The sequence below is a fragment of the Balaenoptera ricei genome, chromosome 14 (genome assembly GCF_028023285.1).
Source record: "Balaenoptera ricei isolate mBalRic1 chromosome 14, mBalRic1.hap2, whole genome shotgun sequence".
Lineage (NCBI taxonomy): Eukaryota > Metazoa > Chordata > Mammalia > Artiodactyla > Balaenopteridae > Balaenoptera > Balaenoptera ricei.
In genome coordinates this window covers 30,877,006-30,891,072 of record NC_082652.1, presented here as the reverse complement: position 1 = coordinate 30,891,072, position 14,067 = coordinate 30,877,006, and the positions used below count along the sequence as shown (strand labels likewise).

Sequence of the window (14,067 nt, the reverse complement as noted above, 5' to 3'; positions counted from 1 at the left end):
ATAGAAGTTCTGTTGGAAAATAGATAACCAGGGTCTAATTTTGATATTTATTTGCATTATGCTTTCATTGTTCTTTTCATGAGATAGCAACAAGGCTGCTTACCTTATGCAGAATTGTTCATCGTCAGGTAACATCCAGAGTGTCCTAGAAGGTAAGATTTCTATAATAGCATTAGTGCCACGAATGATGCCAGGTCATCAGCTGAATATGTTAATGAGCAAGTTGGTATTACATTCACCTCATTTCCAGGTGTAGCCTTACCCCAGGCAGTGCTCTGCAAATGAGTGCTGTTGGTCAGAAGGGAAACTGAATGAGAGAGTGACGTGTACAACTTGGAGAAGCATGTTAAAGAACATTTATTAGTGAGCACAGGTCATACCTTAACTTTGGAATGTAAAAAAGACATGTAATTTTCATAAAGTCTGTGATGTTTTCAAATTAAAGGCTCCACACAATTTCACTGTGGCAGAATAAGACAATTTTGAATATTGCAGTTATTTCTTAAAATATGAGATGAGTTATATATAAACAGTATAATTTGTGCTTTTTTATTTGGCTTTTTTGTTGTGCCCTCCATTACAACCCTGTCTATAAAGTCGTATGAACTTTGGCCATCAATAGTAAAAGCAAAACAGCTTTTGTTAATGAAGAGTAAGAATCCTTATTTCCTCTCAGGTTAAAGTACTTTATAAGACAAATTATAAATCTTGGGAAACATCAGAAATGTACCGAAATGTGTTTGCTACCACTTTCCCATTATTAAAATGTAAATAATCAACATGCTAGATATTAAATAATTCATAAATTTTTCTCAAAGGTTATTCAAATTCATGAACCAATAAGCAGGAAGCTAATTCCTGGGAACACCACCCAGGATAATTTCTAATAGCTCATGCTGAATTGTGCCACATTGCTAATCACATTACATCATTTGAATTACTTTATTTTATTGTAAATTCTCAGTATAAATTTAGAACAGTGTTTTTCAAACTTGTTTTAGCTGAAGAATTCTCTCCTTATGGAAATCTTATCAGAAATGCCCAGATCAAAGTCTGAAATCTGAGGAAGTGGTGAAGGAAGCCCTTTGTGTCTGAGCTGGAGTAGGAAACTCCCTTCTCAATGTGATTAACAGATGTGATCTTTTTTCCCACACCTCACCTGTTGTCCTGGGCAGACTAGCAGCAAGAGAGCTAAGATAAATAACTGTTAATAATATTCAGCTAAGTGTTAAAGCCTTTCCTGCTTTTCCTATTTATTGTGCTAAAATCTTAATCTTTTATTTTTCAGAACACATGTGTACTGTGGTTTATTTTGATGACTGCATGTCCATACATCAGTGTAAAATATCCTGCGAGTCCATGGGGGCATCCAAATATCGCTGGTTCCATAACGCCTGCTGTGAGTGCATTGGTCCAGAGTGTATCGACTATGGTAGTAAAACTGTCAAATGTATGAACTGCATGTTTTAAAGAAGGAAATGGTATGCACACCAAAGCAATTTAGTCAAGGGTATGAAAAGCTATTCAGTGATGTCTACTGGTTGCATCTGAATGCCAGCAGGTTAGGAAGATGTGAAGAGTTTGGATTGAGTTACTTCTGAAGTATGACAAATCCGGGATTGTGTTAAATTATGATTATAACTGCTCTTATTGATCTTACTGCCCGCTGCTAGCGATAAGCCCTTTCTTCTAAACACATGTACAGCTTTGATCACGTGAGAAGCAAGTGCATAGAGAACACCTTGAGAGAGGAGAGGTTTCTAACACAAAGCCTGGTGTCATTTTTTTGTCACATTCCAGAAGCCTTTTGTGTCGAAGGTTTACAGCATGTTAACATAAGTTATGATTTCTTCATTGTACTACTCCTAGGACACTGAGTTTTTAGAGTTGTTTGCCATTTTTCACTGTGCCTGGTATTATTTACCTGTTCTATAAGTAGTGTAGATATTCAAATATATTACCCTGTGTTCTCACCAAAAAATCACCATAAAAAGCTTAATTTCAAACCTCTTTATGTTGGTTTTAGAAGGTAAACGCTTACTGTTTTTACACTTTAAACCTCTTCCATAGCCGAATCCACCCTGCGCTACACATACCGACAAAGCTGTAGGGGAAGTTTCTCCTCCTCCTCCATCCCCAGCCCAAAGTACTGCTGTAGGTAATGATGAAGCATCTTTACCAAGAATTGCAGGGCACACCTATGAGGCTTTGTGAAATACACTGCTAGGGTAAATAGGAAGGGAGAGCTTTCCTCTGACTTAAGGTACCAGCTTAAAGAGCTCCAGGAATGGGAAACCACTGCCAACCGGCCTCCAGGGAAATTTTATTGAAATGGCAGGGCTCTGCTAGCTGGACAGTGAGGATGGGCCTGCTCAGCCCTAGCGCCACGTTCTCCAGTGGACGGGTGGTTGGAGAGGATAAAGCAGAGAATTCCAGATATGAACGGGGAGGGTTGAAAATGCCCGGTATTCTAATGGAAGCAAACTTAAAACTACTTACATTCATTATGTTGTTATTTTGTAATCTTTCCTTTAGGTTTGTATATGGATCAGGTGTTCTTGTCAAACAAGGGTTATCACACAGTAGGAGGTTAAGACTGTGAACTGCCGCCCACCCCCGCAAAATTCCCTGTTCAAGATGACATTAACTCTAAACACACTTCAGAACATTTGGGCAGCTTTTTATATAATGTTTCAATGAAGATAAGTTTAAATAGTATGTGCCCTTCGTGGTAATAAAATCTCCATCTTCAAGCATGAACCTGCAACGTACATATTTATATTCAGAGACTCTTAGCTTTACAAAATTATTAATTTCTCAAATAGTACGTATTTGAATTCTAAGTAACTTTTTAGGAATACCTCTTTGTATATCTAAATACTGTAGTATATAAAAATAGATAATGCTCTTTGTATTCATTATCTGGACAATGGTTAGTTACAAGATCATATGTAATATTACGATTAACTATCGTAAAATGTAAAGACTTGATACCTTTTCTGCTCTTTCAGATAACTCTAGTGAACACTCAAGGTACTTTAGCCTTTTAAAAAGTTGAAATTTAGCTCATGGATATAGTTTTTGGATGGGAAAACATTGGGATGTCCTTTTCTTACTTTTACCTAGAATGCCTTTTTTTACGAGTGCCTTGAAAACAAACATTAGCTCCCTTTCTTCATTAATACCTATAAAACTGAAGGTTTTCTTGAATTTAAGAGAAAATTTTGAGAAATCTGCAGCCAGCTGCTTCATTTCAACTTTGCTGTTTTTCAGAGTCATTTATACTTAGGAATAGAGGAATGCTTTTGTGTTTATTGACAACATACTTAATGTTTCCATAAATATGTCAACAGACTTTTTTAAACTGCATTTATCTTCCTTTTTAGGTGTTCATTATTAAATTTTAAAATGTAATATCTCTCATTGGGAGAATAATTTCTTGAACCATGTTATGTTTTAACTGATTTTTCTTTCCTCTATTTCTCCAAATAGAAATTATCCCTAAATATAATGGTAAGTTGTATATTCAAATTTTACTTAACTTTTTGGCTTATGAAGGGGTTAAAAGAAAGTGTTCACCTAAACGATTCCATTTCCAATTCTATAATGTACTTCAGGTTTTGAATAACAATATTTTTACAAATGAAAAGTATAAAAAAAAAAAAAAAAAAAAAGAAAAGTATAACATTTGGGAAACTGATAGGCCCACTAAAATTTAGACCTTCTATTACCATTCCAAGCACAGTTCACTTCTATACTGAAGCTCTGATTAAAAAAAAAAAAAAAATTAATCAAAAGTTAGGTTACCTTTGTTTATAACTGGATCCAAAACATTAAATCTTAAATCTGTAGGTATTATAAAAGCCATATACAAAAGGTTCTTTCCTCTAGTAAGACATGTCCTTGCTTGTTGGTTTTCCTGTCTCCCCCATAACATCTAATTATTACTGAAACTGTACTCATAACAGTGGCACCAAATCAAATGATAATTCAAATGCAATGTCTTTGTTTACAGAGATGCTATAAAAGAGAGGCCTTCATTTAGAAATACGATTTCTAAAGTTTCAGAAAACAAAATTGATAAAATGTTAGAATATTTGAATAACTATTTATAAATCAGAATAACATCAAAACGGAGAAAAGAAACTAAGACTTCTGAAAAATGAGGTAAATATAAATAAGCCACATATTTAAAGTTTGTTTTTAATGAAATCTTCGTTGAAGATTTTTTAATCTATTCTGCATTCCCAAGACTTTATTGTATTTTACATGATCTATAACATATAAAATTATGTATTTTTTTCTTTGGTTGTTCCTATAAACAAAAAAGTATTTTAATAAAAAATTAAAATGAGTGTGCCATGTTTTTGTTAGCTTCAGCATAACAAACCAAAATAAGTTTGCTGTTTCTGCCTAGTGAGGTGATTGTTCAAGGGATCAGCCGAGGCACGCCTCCTCTCTGGACGTCCCCACAGAGTCTGCTGAAACAAAGAATCTTTCACAGTTTGCTCTCTGCTTTTTCATGGGCTTTATTCCAATATGGGGAAACCTTTGAAATGAAATACGTACCTTCTCCTTGCTTGCTCTGTGGGCCTTGTGATGCCAGCCAGCCTCACGAGAACTTCCTGGTGGTGGAAGGAGTCACTGAGAGAACAAGGTGGGAAGAGACTCCTGGCCCTTCCGCACTGACTCTCAAAGGGCAGTGTTACTGGAATTGAGAGCCCTCAGCTGTACACTTGTGAAATCAGTGTTATTTCACAGAATCACGTTTTGACAGCCTAGTGGAGGGGGAATCTGGAGAGGGGAAAATTCGAGGGGACAGGTTACCCGCCTGAGTGACTTCAGGGATGATGGACCTGAGGGGTAGATTAGTTTCAAGAACGATAGTTCATTTGATTCGGAAAGATGTTCTTTCCGAATGGCAGGCAGTCGTGTGGAGCCGAGGGGAGAGAGGGTCAGAGTTGGGGGTGGAGGGTGTCTCTGAGCTTGAGGAGTCAGCAGGGGCCAGACCGCGGGCAGGCTGGTGCCCATGCCCGTCAGCTCCACCCCCGGCGTTTTAGTCCATGGAGCCGGTGGGCACGCCTGCAGCCTGTGGCTTAGGAGTTACGGCTTTGAGCCCTTAGAGATTTTTCCTAACCAACAGAAAATAAATTCATTTTACATCTTTTTATTTTGAAGTCTGTGCTGGAAGGATGGAGGCAGCAACAGCTGCAAGGTCTGGCTTGTGAGATGAGAACCCTCAGTGCAGAAGCAAAGACAGAAGAGACCTCTGCCCTCCCACGGGCGTGCTGTGACTCGCAGAAGGAAGCTGGAAAAGTGCAGAAATGCCCTCATTTGACTGAAGGTAGCACGAAAGTTAGACACAGTCACCACTGCAGTATCTTTACAGCAGAAAGGATTATATTTCCTGCCCTCTCCACTTACTGCTTCACACTGAAGTCGGGGTGAGCCTCCTAGACCACGTGTGTGGTCATTACCCGCCCGACCCCAGGTCCTGCCCCAGGCGGATAGCAAGGCCTCTGTGCTCCTTTGCCTCAGAGGGTTGAGGTGCCCAGTAGGAGGTAGGCACGCAGACAACCTGCTTTTGTTTTCCAGAAGCCTCACCTGCTCCCGGGGATTCTGCTGGGGGAAGGGGAGAGAGTGAGCACCTTGGCAGCCTGAGAGTGAAGAGAAGGCCTTGGAAGAGGCCTGGACCTCCCTGGCCGCGGGGCTGTGCCAGCCTCCACTCGCCCTGGACGAGGCTGGAGCCCTGGGCGGGCCCGCAGCTCACACAGGGGGCCGGGCTCCTGAGCCTGCAGGTGCCTCTTTCTTGAGGTTTCAGCTTAGGAATGTGAGCAGCCCAGCCCTGGTTGTCCAGGGCACCCACACTGGCCCCTAGGGCTCTGTGAGATGCAGGACAGGTGACAGCCTCTCAGGCAGACATTGGATGCGCTGCGGCTCAGAGTCAGACTTTGATTTAAAGAAGTAAGGAGACGCGACACATGGTGCCCCGGGTTTATGGCCTCTCAGCCGCAGCCCCGGCAGCCTCGCTGCTCACACTACCTTCTCTCCTTCCTCCAACCGCCCACCCCCACCGCTGGCAGCACACCAGGTTCACTCCACCCTCAGGTTTTGCAGGAGCTGTTTCCTCTGCTGTGCCAGCTCTTTGTGCAGATTTCGGTTCCTTGTTCTGACGCAGGTCTCAGCTCAGATACCATCTCCACCACCATTTCTAAAGCAGCAGCCCCTGCCCCCCATCCTGTTCCAGTTTTTTAATAGGCTGTGACCCCGCAAAGTGTCTACCAGCCTCTTGTTAATCATCTCTTCTCCTCAACTAGCGTTGGAAGCCCATGAGGGAGGGGCCTTATTTCTCTGTTCATTGCCGCCCTAAACACAGTCCCCTGTGCCCTGGAGGGCAGCACAGACTGTGTTATGGATGAATGAACTCAGCAGATCCTATCAGATTTCTGCTTGAAATGGTGGCTCCCCGCTGGGCTCAGATGAAGGCCCAGCTCCTCAGCAGGCTCTCAGGCCCGCAGTCGGGTCCCACTCGCCCCACCAGGCCCACCTCAGGCCTCCTCATCTCACCCCGAAACAACAGAAGATCTGCGTGCTAAAACATTTAAATACCTGCAATTTTTCATTCGAGGCCTGGCAATTAATATTCTTTACTTGCCTGACATGGTAAAAGTTCTTACTAATGTAATTTAGTAAATCAGTCAAGAAATAGTCCTTTAGCCAAAGTATGAAAAGAACTTTTCTGAAAGCCGATTTGACTCTCAAGCACATGATATATTTTCTGAGGATAAAAAGATGTGCTTTGAGTTATAATAAAGGGCATTATAAACATTCATCAACAAGGACCTATTCCTCAGTTGCTGCATGTTGTACTGTCTGTTATTTTAAGCTTATTCATAATTCACAAAAGGGTAATGCAGTAATAATTTGTTATAATTTTTAATTTCCTGTATCCAGATAGATAGTAGGTGCTAAATATGGGCAGCCAAAAAATTTAAGAACTTTGTTAGATCCAATATTTTGGCTGCAGGGAACTCAGGAAAACAGGTTATTTATTTTTACGTCCTTGGTGTCAAGTACAAGCACCTATGTTGAATGTTCCTTCTGAGTCTGAGCTTGTATTCCCTGCCTTTGGACAAAGTTCAGGATCATGCTCTATATTTCTCTTAACGATGTTGGGTTTGCCTCTTGTTTAAGTGGCCTTTCCCCCTGGATTGTATCTGGAGATCTTCTTCCAGATACTGCTAGTAGATTCTTCAGGTTTGGGGTTTTTTTAAGAAAATAAATTGGGGTATTGGTAATTAAACTTTTGAAACTCATGCCTATGGGTATTTGGGGAATAAAGCACATACTGGTAGAATCGATGGCTGAGCTGGTCTGGGGCACAGACCCTTGCTGACAGGAAGCGGCGGCGTTTCTGAGTGTTTTCGCCGAGGACTTTATTCTGAGGGCCCCTCAGCGTGTGTGTGAGTCGGACGGTCAAGGACGTCTGCAGTCAGTAAGGCAGCGGTGATACCACAGGTGGTTATAGTAGCCAAAGATTTTGCCAGAGGAGCGTTCCAATGTGTTTGATTCCAGCGGTTGAACTTTTTACGTCTAGTTCACTCGTGGTGGCCCATTTCCACCTTCGTTTTGTCCTTTCGGAGGAAAAGCTTGTGTGCATTCCCAGGAGACCTGGGTTGCTGGGGAGATTTTCGTTTGCTTCTGCAGCTGCTCCAGGGGGCTACCGACCGAGAAACCCTAGAACTATGTATGATATTCTACAATGTGCTTAAAACAGTAAAAGTTTATGTTCACACTTGCTTGTACACAAAATATCTGGAAGGATTCACAGGAAGGTGAAAACCTTGGCTGCCTCTGGGTGGGCAAACGAGAGGCTGAAGGACAGCATGGGAAGGAGACCCTGTCATCACCTGAACTGTGAGCCATTAGCATGAGTTACCTTTTCAAAAAATACATAACTAAAACTTCAGTTTCAAAAAAGACATGAACAGAAGTATTTTTCCTTAAAAAATCAATTTTGTAACACCCCAAACCTGGGTCCCTCTCAGTGACTAGCTACCCAGTCTCTGGTAAACATGCTAACATATGACGGAGACAAAATTGTGTGCCACGGGGAGTCTTGATAGTAACTGAAAACCCCCAAACTGTTAAACTGTTGATCTAGTCACATTTTTGACGGACGGACAATGACATATATTCAGTTCTCAAATTCTAATAAATTGTTTCCAAACAAGATCTAAGATTTGAGCGATAAGATTTTAGGACAGATAGTCCTGCAGTCTGTGTCTTTTCCTACCTGGGATTTACTTCTTTGTCCTTATAAAGGACTTTAAGAGTGTAAAGTCAGACCACAGTATTCATTTAAACAGCCACGGGCTTCCCTGGTGGCGCAGTGGTTGAGAATCTGCCTGCTAATGCAGGGGACACGGGTTCAAGCCCTGGTCTGGGAAGATCCCACATGCTGTGGAGCAACTAGGCCCGTGAGCCACAACTACTGAGCCTGCGCGTCTGGAGCCTGTGCTCCGCAACAAGAGAGGCTGCGATAGTGAAGAGGCCCGTGCACCGCGATGAAGAGTGGCCCCCGCTTGCCGCAACTAGAGGAAGCACTCGCACAGAAACGAAGACTCAACACAGTCAAAAATAAAAAAATAAAAAAAAAATAAATAAAAATAAAAAATAAACAGCCACGTCTCAACTTCCTTAAACTAATCAGAACCAACAAAAACATCAGCAAGAAACTCCAAACCTCAACTTTAAAATCCCATGAGAATGCTCTTTAAGAAGAATGTATTTGTGATTGAGTAAAGCACACTGACCTAGGACTCGCCTCCGCTGCCACGTTAACCATCTGTGAAACTACAGCCTTCGGGGCTTTTCTCCATTCCCTGTTCCTCCTGCCCTGATAGTGGGGCCTCCATGACATTCTTGAGTTGGAATGTCCTTGCTCGTGCCAGTTTATAAAGAGCTCAGTACACTTGGCAGGACCCAGTGACCCGGGGGAGGAGGAAGCACAAGAGTATGATCGTTCTAAGGTAATTGTTTATTAAAGCAAACCCTGTCTCTCAGAGTGTCTACAACCCTCCTTTTGAGTTGTCTGAGTCGACCTACCAGATTTCCTCCCAGGGATCTTCTGACATGAGTGCAGACCTCAGAACAAAGAGCTCGTTCCAGAAGGCCCTGGAGCACAGACTCTCCAGGGATTCCTGGGCCCTGGCAGGAGGCCAGGCAGGCTCCTGCTCCAGGCTCCAGAAATGGATCTGACCGCTTGAAAGAACACATTCTCTTATTGATCAGGAATCTTGAATGAAGTTCAAGAGGTGCAGGTGTTCGGCAACACTGGAGACGAAATTCAAACCGCAGAGCCCCTGCCTTCCCCTCTGCTGCCCAGGGATGTGGGCTGGTGGGGGCCCCGTCCCGTACGCAGGTCACCTACAGCCCTGTCTTTGTGCCCAATGCTCTCCCATTCTTTTTCTCTCTTTGATTTCTAGATGAAAAGAAAAACAAACATCCACTGAAAGTAGGGGAAAGGAGAAGACTATTATGCATTTACTGCTTGATTTTCCTGATAATAATGGATTCGCAAAGTGGATTGGAAAAAAAAAACCCATGATTCGATCATTTCTCAAATTCATGTATTTTTCTTGAGAAATGGGTGCACTGAGCAAACAGGCCTGGCGGTCAGGGCTGGGGCTCTTCTGGATGCTTTCAAGGCCAAGCTAAACGCAGAGCAAGGCAGCGGCAGGAAGCTGGCCTCACAGCACGCTCTGCTAGCCTTTTTGGTGCGTGAGAGGGCATCTACCTGCCAGGTCCGGAGCCTGTGGGTGATGACTGCCCTCCGGGGCGGGGGTGGTGCCACGGCATCATGCGGAGTTGCACCCCCCCCCCATCATCCATGTTATAGTTAGGTTAACGTGTGTGCATTATCTGAGCACACCTGGAATTGCCCCACCGGTCACAGCACTCAGGGGCCAAGTCACAGTAACCTCGCGACCTGGGTCCCTTGCTGGCTGGACCAGGGAGCACAGGTGTCCCAAAGCAGCGTGCTTTCCAGCGGCCGGTCTGATGGTGAGGTGGACCTCACGATGTGGACTTCGGCTATTCTCTCCCGGGTGTGAGGACCAGGAGCTGCTCAAAGAATGGTGGCTCGCAGTGGGGCCTGGCCGACAGAATGACGTCAGGAGGACCAGCATGGCCTGATGGGTCCTGTGCCTGCCGGAATTGTGAAGGGACAGAAAGGGGTGTCGCAGGCTGGCCAGTCCCAAGGCAGAGCAAAGCCTCCATGGCACAGGCTCTGGGCCTGCCTGAATCCAGAATGATCTCAGCTGCATGTTTTTGGCTTTTCCTGTATCCTTGTGTGGGTGTTTCCTTGCAACGAACCAATTTTCTTGAGAAATTTCAGTGAGTCTGTGTTCTTTACAGCCCCAAATCCCAAGTACTCCAGTGTTCTCCTAGTATTTTTCCTCTACCCAGATGTACCTGTGTACTTTTTCTTACAAAACCGGATCAGTGAAATGCTATCTCTTTAAACTTGACAGTATATTGTGAGAATTCTCATAAATATCACTAAAACTTTGTAGAATTTCCTTGCCATGTACCCAAACTTCTGAATAGCTGTCGTCACACAGCAAAGTCCGGTCTGCTGCCCTCCTACTGGAAAGCGTCTGCCACAGAAACCCAGAGCCCAATTGGGTGAAGTTGTCCCCCCAGAGCCCATCCAGCCCCAGTCCTGGCCACGCCTTGCCCGCCTTCCCCTGGCCCCCGAGACTTCTAGCAACAGTTCTCACTGTCTCGGGCCAAAACCAGTTTTTCAAGAGCAGAAACATATTGGAACTGTCAAAAGAACATGAAATGAGCCACAGAAAAGCATGAAGCATAACTTAAACAGTTCTACTTGTTCTGTGACATTTTAAAAAGAGCAAATCTGTCATCAAGGTAAAATACTGAAACAGAAACCGAGCACTTTGGTATCAAGTGCTTCACGTGGTGAAGATGGCCCTAAAGCCAAACCATCTCAGTGGGCTGTCAAGTGACATGGGTCTTTCAAACAACAGCTGGTCACCCTCTGCCCATGCCTCTCCTGCTCCAGCGCCTTTGAACATCTGTTTCTGTAGCACCTTCGGTGGCAGCCGCAACTCCCAGGTGCCTTGGTGTCCCTGAAGCCTGGGACCCAAGGACCCTAATGCAGGACGCCCCAGGGCCCCCTCAGACTCCGCGTGGCGGCCCTGTCTGTCCCTCGAACCCTCGGCACAAACTGTGTGGTGGCCTCTCCCCCGGCCACCATTGACCTGGGCGGAGCTCCATCCTGATCCCTGCACTTGTGGGACGCGGCCAGCATCGCTAAATGCCAAGATGCTGTCACCACTGACACACTAAATGCCAAGATAAGGTCACCACCGGCACGGGTGCTCATCCGTGTTTGTTCCTGCCCCTTGTCCCTCTGGGATCTCTCTAGGGTCATCCAGAAGATTGGAGAAAACAAACCTCAAGGCTGTCATGCTGGCTTTGTCCACGGCTGCGTGTCTTAGGGACATGGCAGGAGAAAAAGAAAAGCTGCTCACTCCCCACGGTGTCTGCATCTGCACACCATCCTGGTGCTCACACCAGGGCTTCCCTGGTGGCGCAGTGGTTGAGAGTCTGCCTGCCAATGCAGGGGACACGGGTTCGAGTCCTGGTCTGGGAGGATCCCACATGCCGCGGAGCAGCTGGGCCCGTGAGCCACAACTACTGAGCCTGCGCGTCTGGAGCCTGTGCTCCGCAACGGGAGAGGCTGCGATGGTGAGAGGCCCGCGTACCGCAATGAAGAGTGGCCCCCGCTCGCCGCAACTGGAGAAAGCCCTCGCACAGAAATGAAGACCCAACACAGCCATAAATAAATAAATAAATAAATATATTAAAAAAAAAAAAAAACAAAAAACTCATCCCGCTGAACACTGAATGCCTGTGCGTTTGGCTGTGTGTTCATTATATCTTAAATTTTTCAATAAAAAAGTGAAACCAGAGAGTAGCGCCACATAATATCCTGCCTAATAATATTAGGAGAGGATGCAAATAAATCAGCTTTTCCCCTGGGCTCCCTGAGTTGGCCGCCGGGCCCTGTGTCCCGCCCTGCCTCTCCCGGCTCTCACTTGGCTGATGTGCAGCCCGCCGGCTGCTCCTTCTGCCTCTGCGCCTCACACCTTCAACCCATCCTCCTCATGGCGCACCCCAGGACCTTTGTAAAATGGAAATATTTCCAAACTTCTCCTGGCTTAAAATCCGCAGTCACTTCTCATCTGCTCCCTAGAGGATAACATCCAAGCTCCTAACGGTGCACGACCCACCTCTGTGAGTGGCCCTTGCCCACCTTGCTAGCCTCTGCTCTCACCCCTGCCTGGCTCCCATTTTTGTGCTCCAGAAACTAAACTGCTTCCAATTCCCCACATGCCCTGCTTGCCTCCTGCCGGAAATGCCCTTTCCAAAACCACCAAATTAGAATTGGTGCCAGGAGAAACACGCACTGTGCTTATGGGCTTCCAAAACAGCGGTCAGGTTTTATATTTTCACCTTAAATCAGGACAGGTACCCAGTTTCACCTGTGAGCCAAATGTGACGTGAAGATGGTGCCCCAGGCGGGGGCCTCAGGCCGTCGTTTAAGCCCCAGCTTTGCCCTTGACCGACTGCACGTTCTTTGCGGGTCACTGAGCAAGTCTGAATCTCATTTCCTTTTATGTAAAACCAGGGTTACAAGCACCCGCTGTAAAGGAGGAGGAACCCATGAACTGTTGGATGCAGCGAACTCTATAAACTTTTCAGAGACGCACAAATGTCAGCTTAAGGCGAGCTGCCTGCCGTGAGCACAGAGGCAGGAGCAGAGCCCACGTGGGGCCTTGGTGACGTTTTGTCAGATGGATTCTGTTCGAGAATCCTGGGAAGAATTGTCTATGGCTGGCTCTGGCACGTGGAACACACTATTGGCTGCTCCATCAAACGCCATAAGGATTCCTTCTCCAAGGGCATATTTCAGAACCTGTAGCATCTGCCCCCAATTATGGGTCATGGTAATGCCCATCACAGTGTGCTCCAGCATAGACAGGCTGTGGGAAAAATTTAAGACACACGGTGGACAGAGCGCTGGGCTCAAGAGAACCAGATTCTGAGCCCTCCTCTGTCACCAGCTCGACCTCCTGGTCTCAATTCCCTCACCTCCCAGGGCTCCATGAAACTAGTGCTAAGGGCCTTTCTAGTTCTTACATTCTGTGTGTGGCCGAGGTAGAGGTGCAAAATGGGTGCTTTAAAACTGAGTTTTGATTAACATCTGTCTTTAGGTGACTCCAGGATCAATCGAGCCACAAATATTAACTGATCTACAATTATAGTCCAATCTGGCCATTCTCACCATCAATGAAATATACTGAGCTCAGTCTACCAATTCGTATGCTGATTTCTTAGGTGAAATCTCCTTTTCGTAGGACTAAGAGGTCCTCCGTTTAAAAGAGTTAGAAATGAGTTACAGTCATTGCCTCTGGGGAATGGGGCTTGACTGGAGGGGGACAGGGAAGCATCACGTCAGATCATCCGGACTTTGCTTTCTACCTTCTGAATTTTGTGCTTTCTGTTTATACCAGCGGTTCTTTAAAATAGTCACATAAGTAGTTACTGATGAAGTGACACTGTATCCGGGACTTGCAGGGTGGGGGGATGAAATTATACCGGCCATGTATGGAGAACTATTGGGTGGGTGATGGCTACTCGGGGAGTTCCTTATACTGTTCTCTCTACTTTTGGATATGTTTGAAATGTCCCATAATGAAAATTTTAAATAATAAACATTTCAATTTGTTGAAAAGCACACTAATGTCATAAACTGCAAAATTTTGCATTATTTCACCTTCTCCTTGAAAATTTTGTTACTGTAATAAAAACACAAAGAAAATTCCTTGTACTGAATCAGTTAAATTGTTCTCTGAGGAATTAGAGTGAGAAACCAGGGATGAGACTGGAGTCAGAGGCCAGCCCCCACTGTAGATGAAATTTTGCATCCCCCCAATGTATATGTTGAAATCCTAACCCCCGACATGATGGTGTTGG

At 44.8% G+C, this 14,067-nt stretch overlaps 1 protein-coding gene across 5 annotated transcripts in view; it reads left to right on the top strand.

The window, feature by feature from the left end:
* Positions 1-13,816, top strand: part of TWSG1 (twisted gastrulation BMP signaling modulator 1) — a 42,708-nt gene extending 28,892 nt beyond the window's left edge. Inside the window, exons 5-8 of one of the 5 annotated variants that reach the window (XR_009497215.1) lie at positions 1,289-1,399; positions 3,493-3,513; positions 4,418-4,657; positions 5,179-5,344. Coding sequence is in view for 4 of the 5 variants with exons in the window: in XM_059894121.1 (XP_059750104.1) it covers positions 1,289-1,399; positions 9,489-9,610 (233 nt within the window). In the remaining variant the exon portion in view is untranslated. Of the gene's footprint in view, positions 1-1,288; positions 2,761-3,492; positions 3,514-4,417; positions 4,658-5,178; positions 5,345-9,488 lie in introns of those variants that run through there. The other 4 variants (XM_059894121.1, XM_059894119.1, XM_059894118.1 and 1 more) reach the window with 4 other exon arrangements.
* The last annotated feature ends 251 nt before the right edge of the window (positions 13,817-14,067 follow it).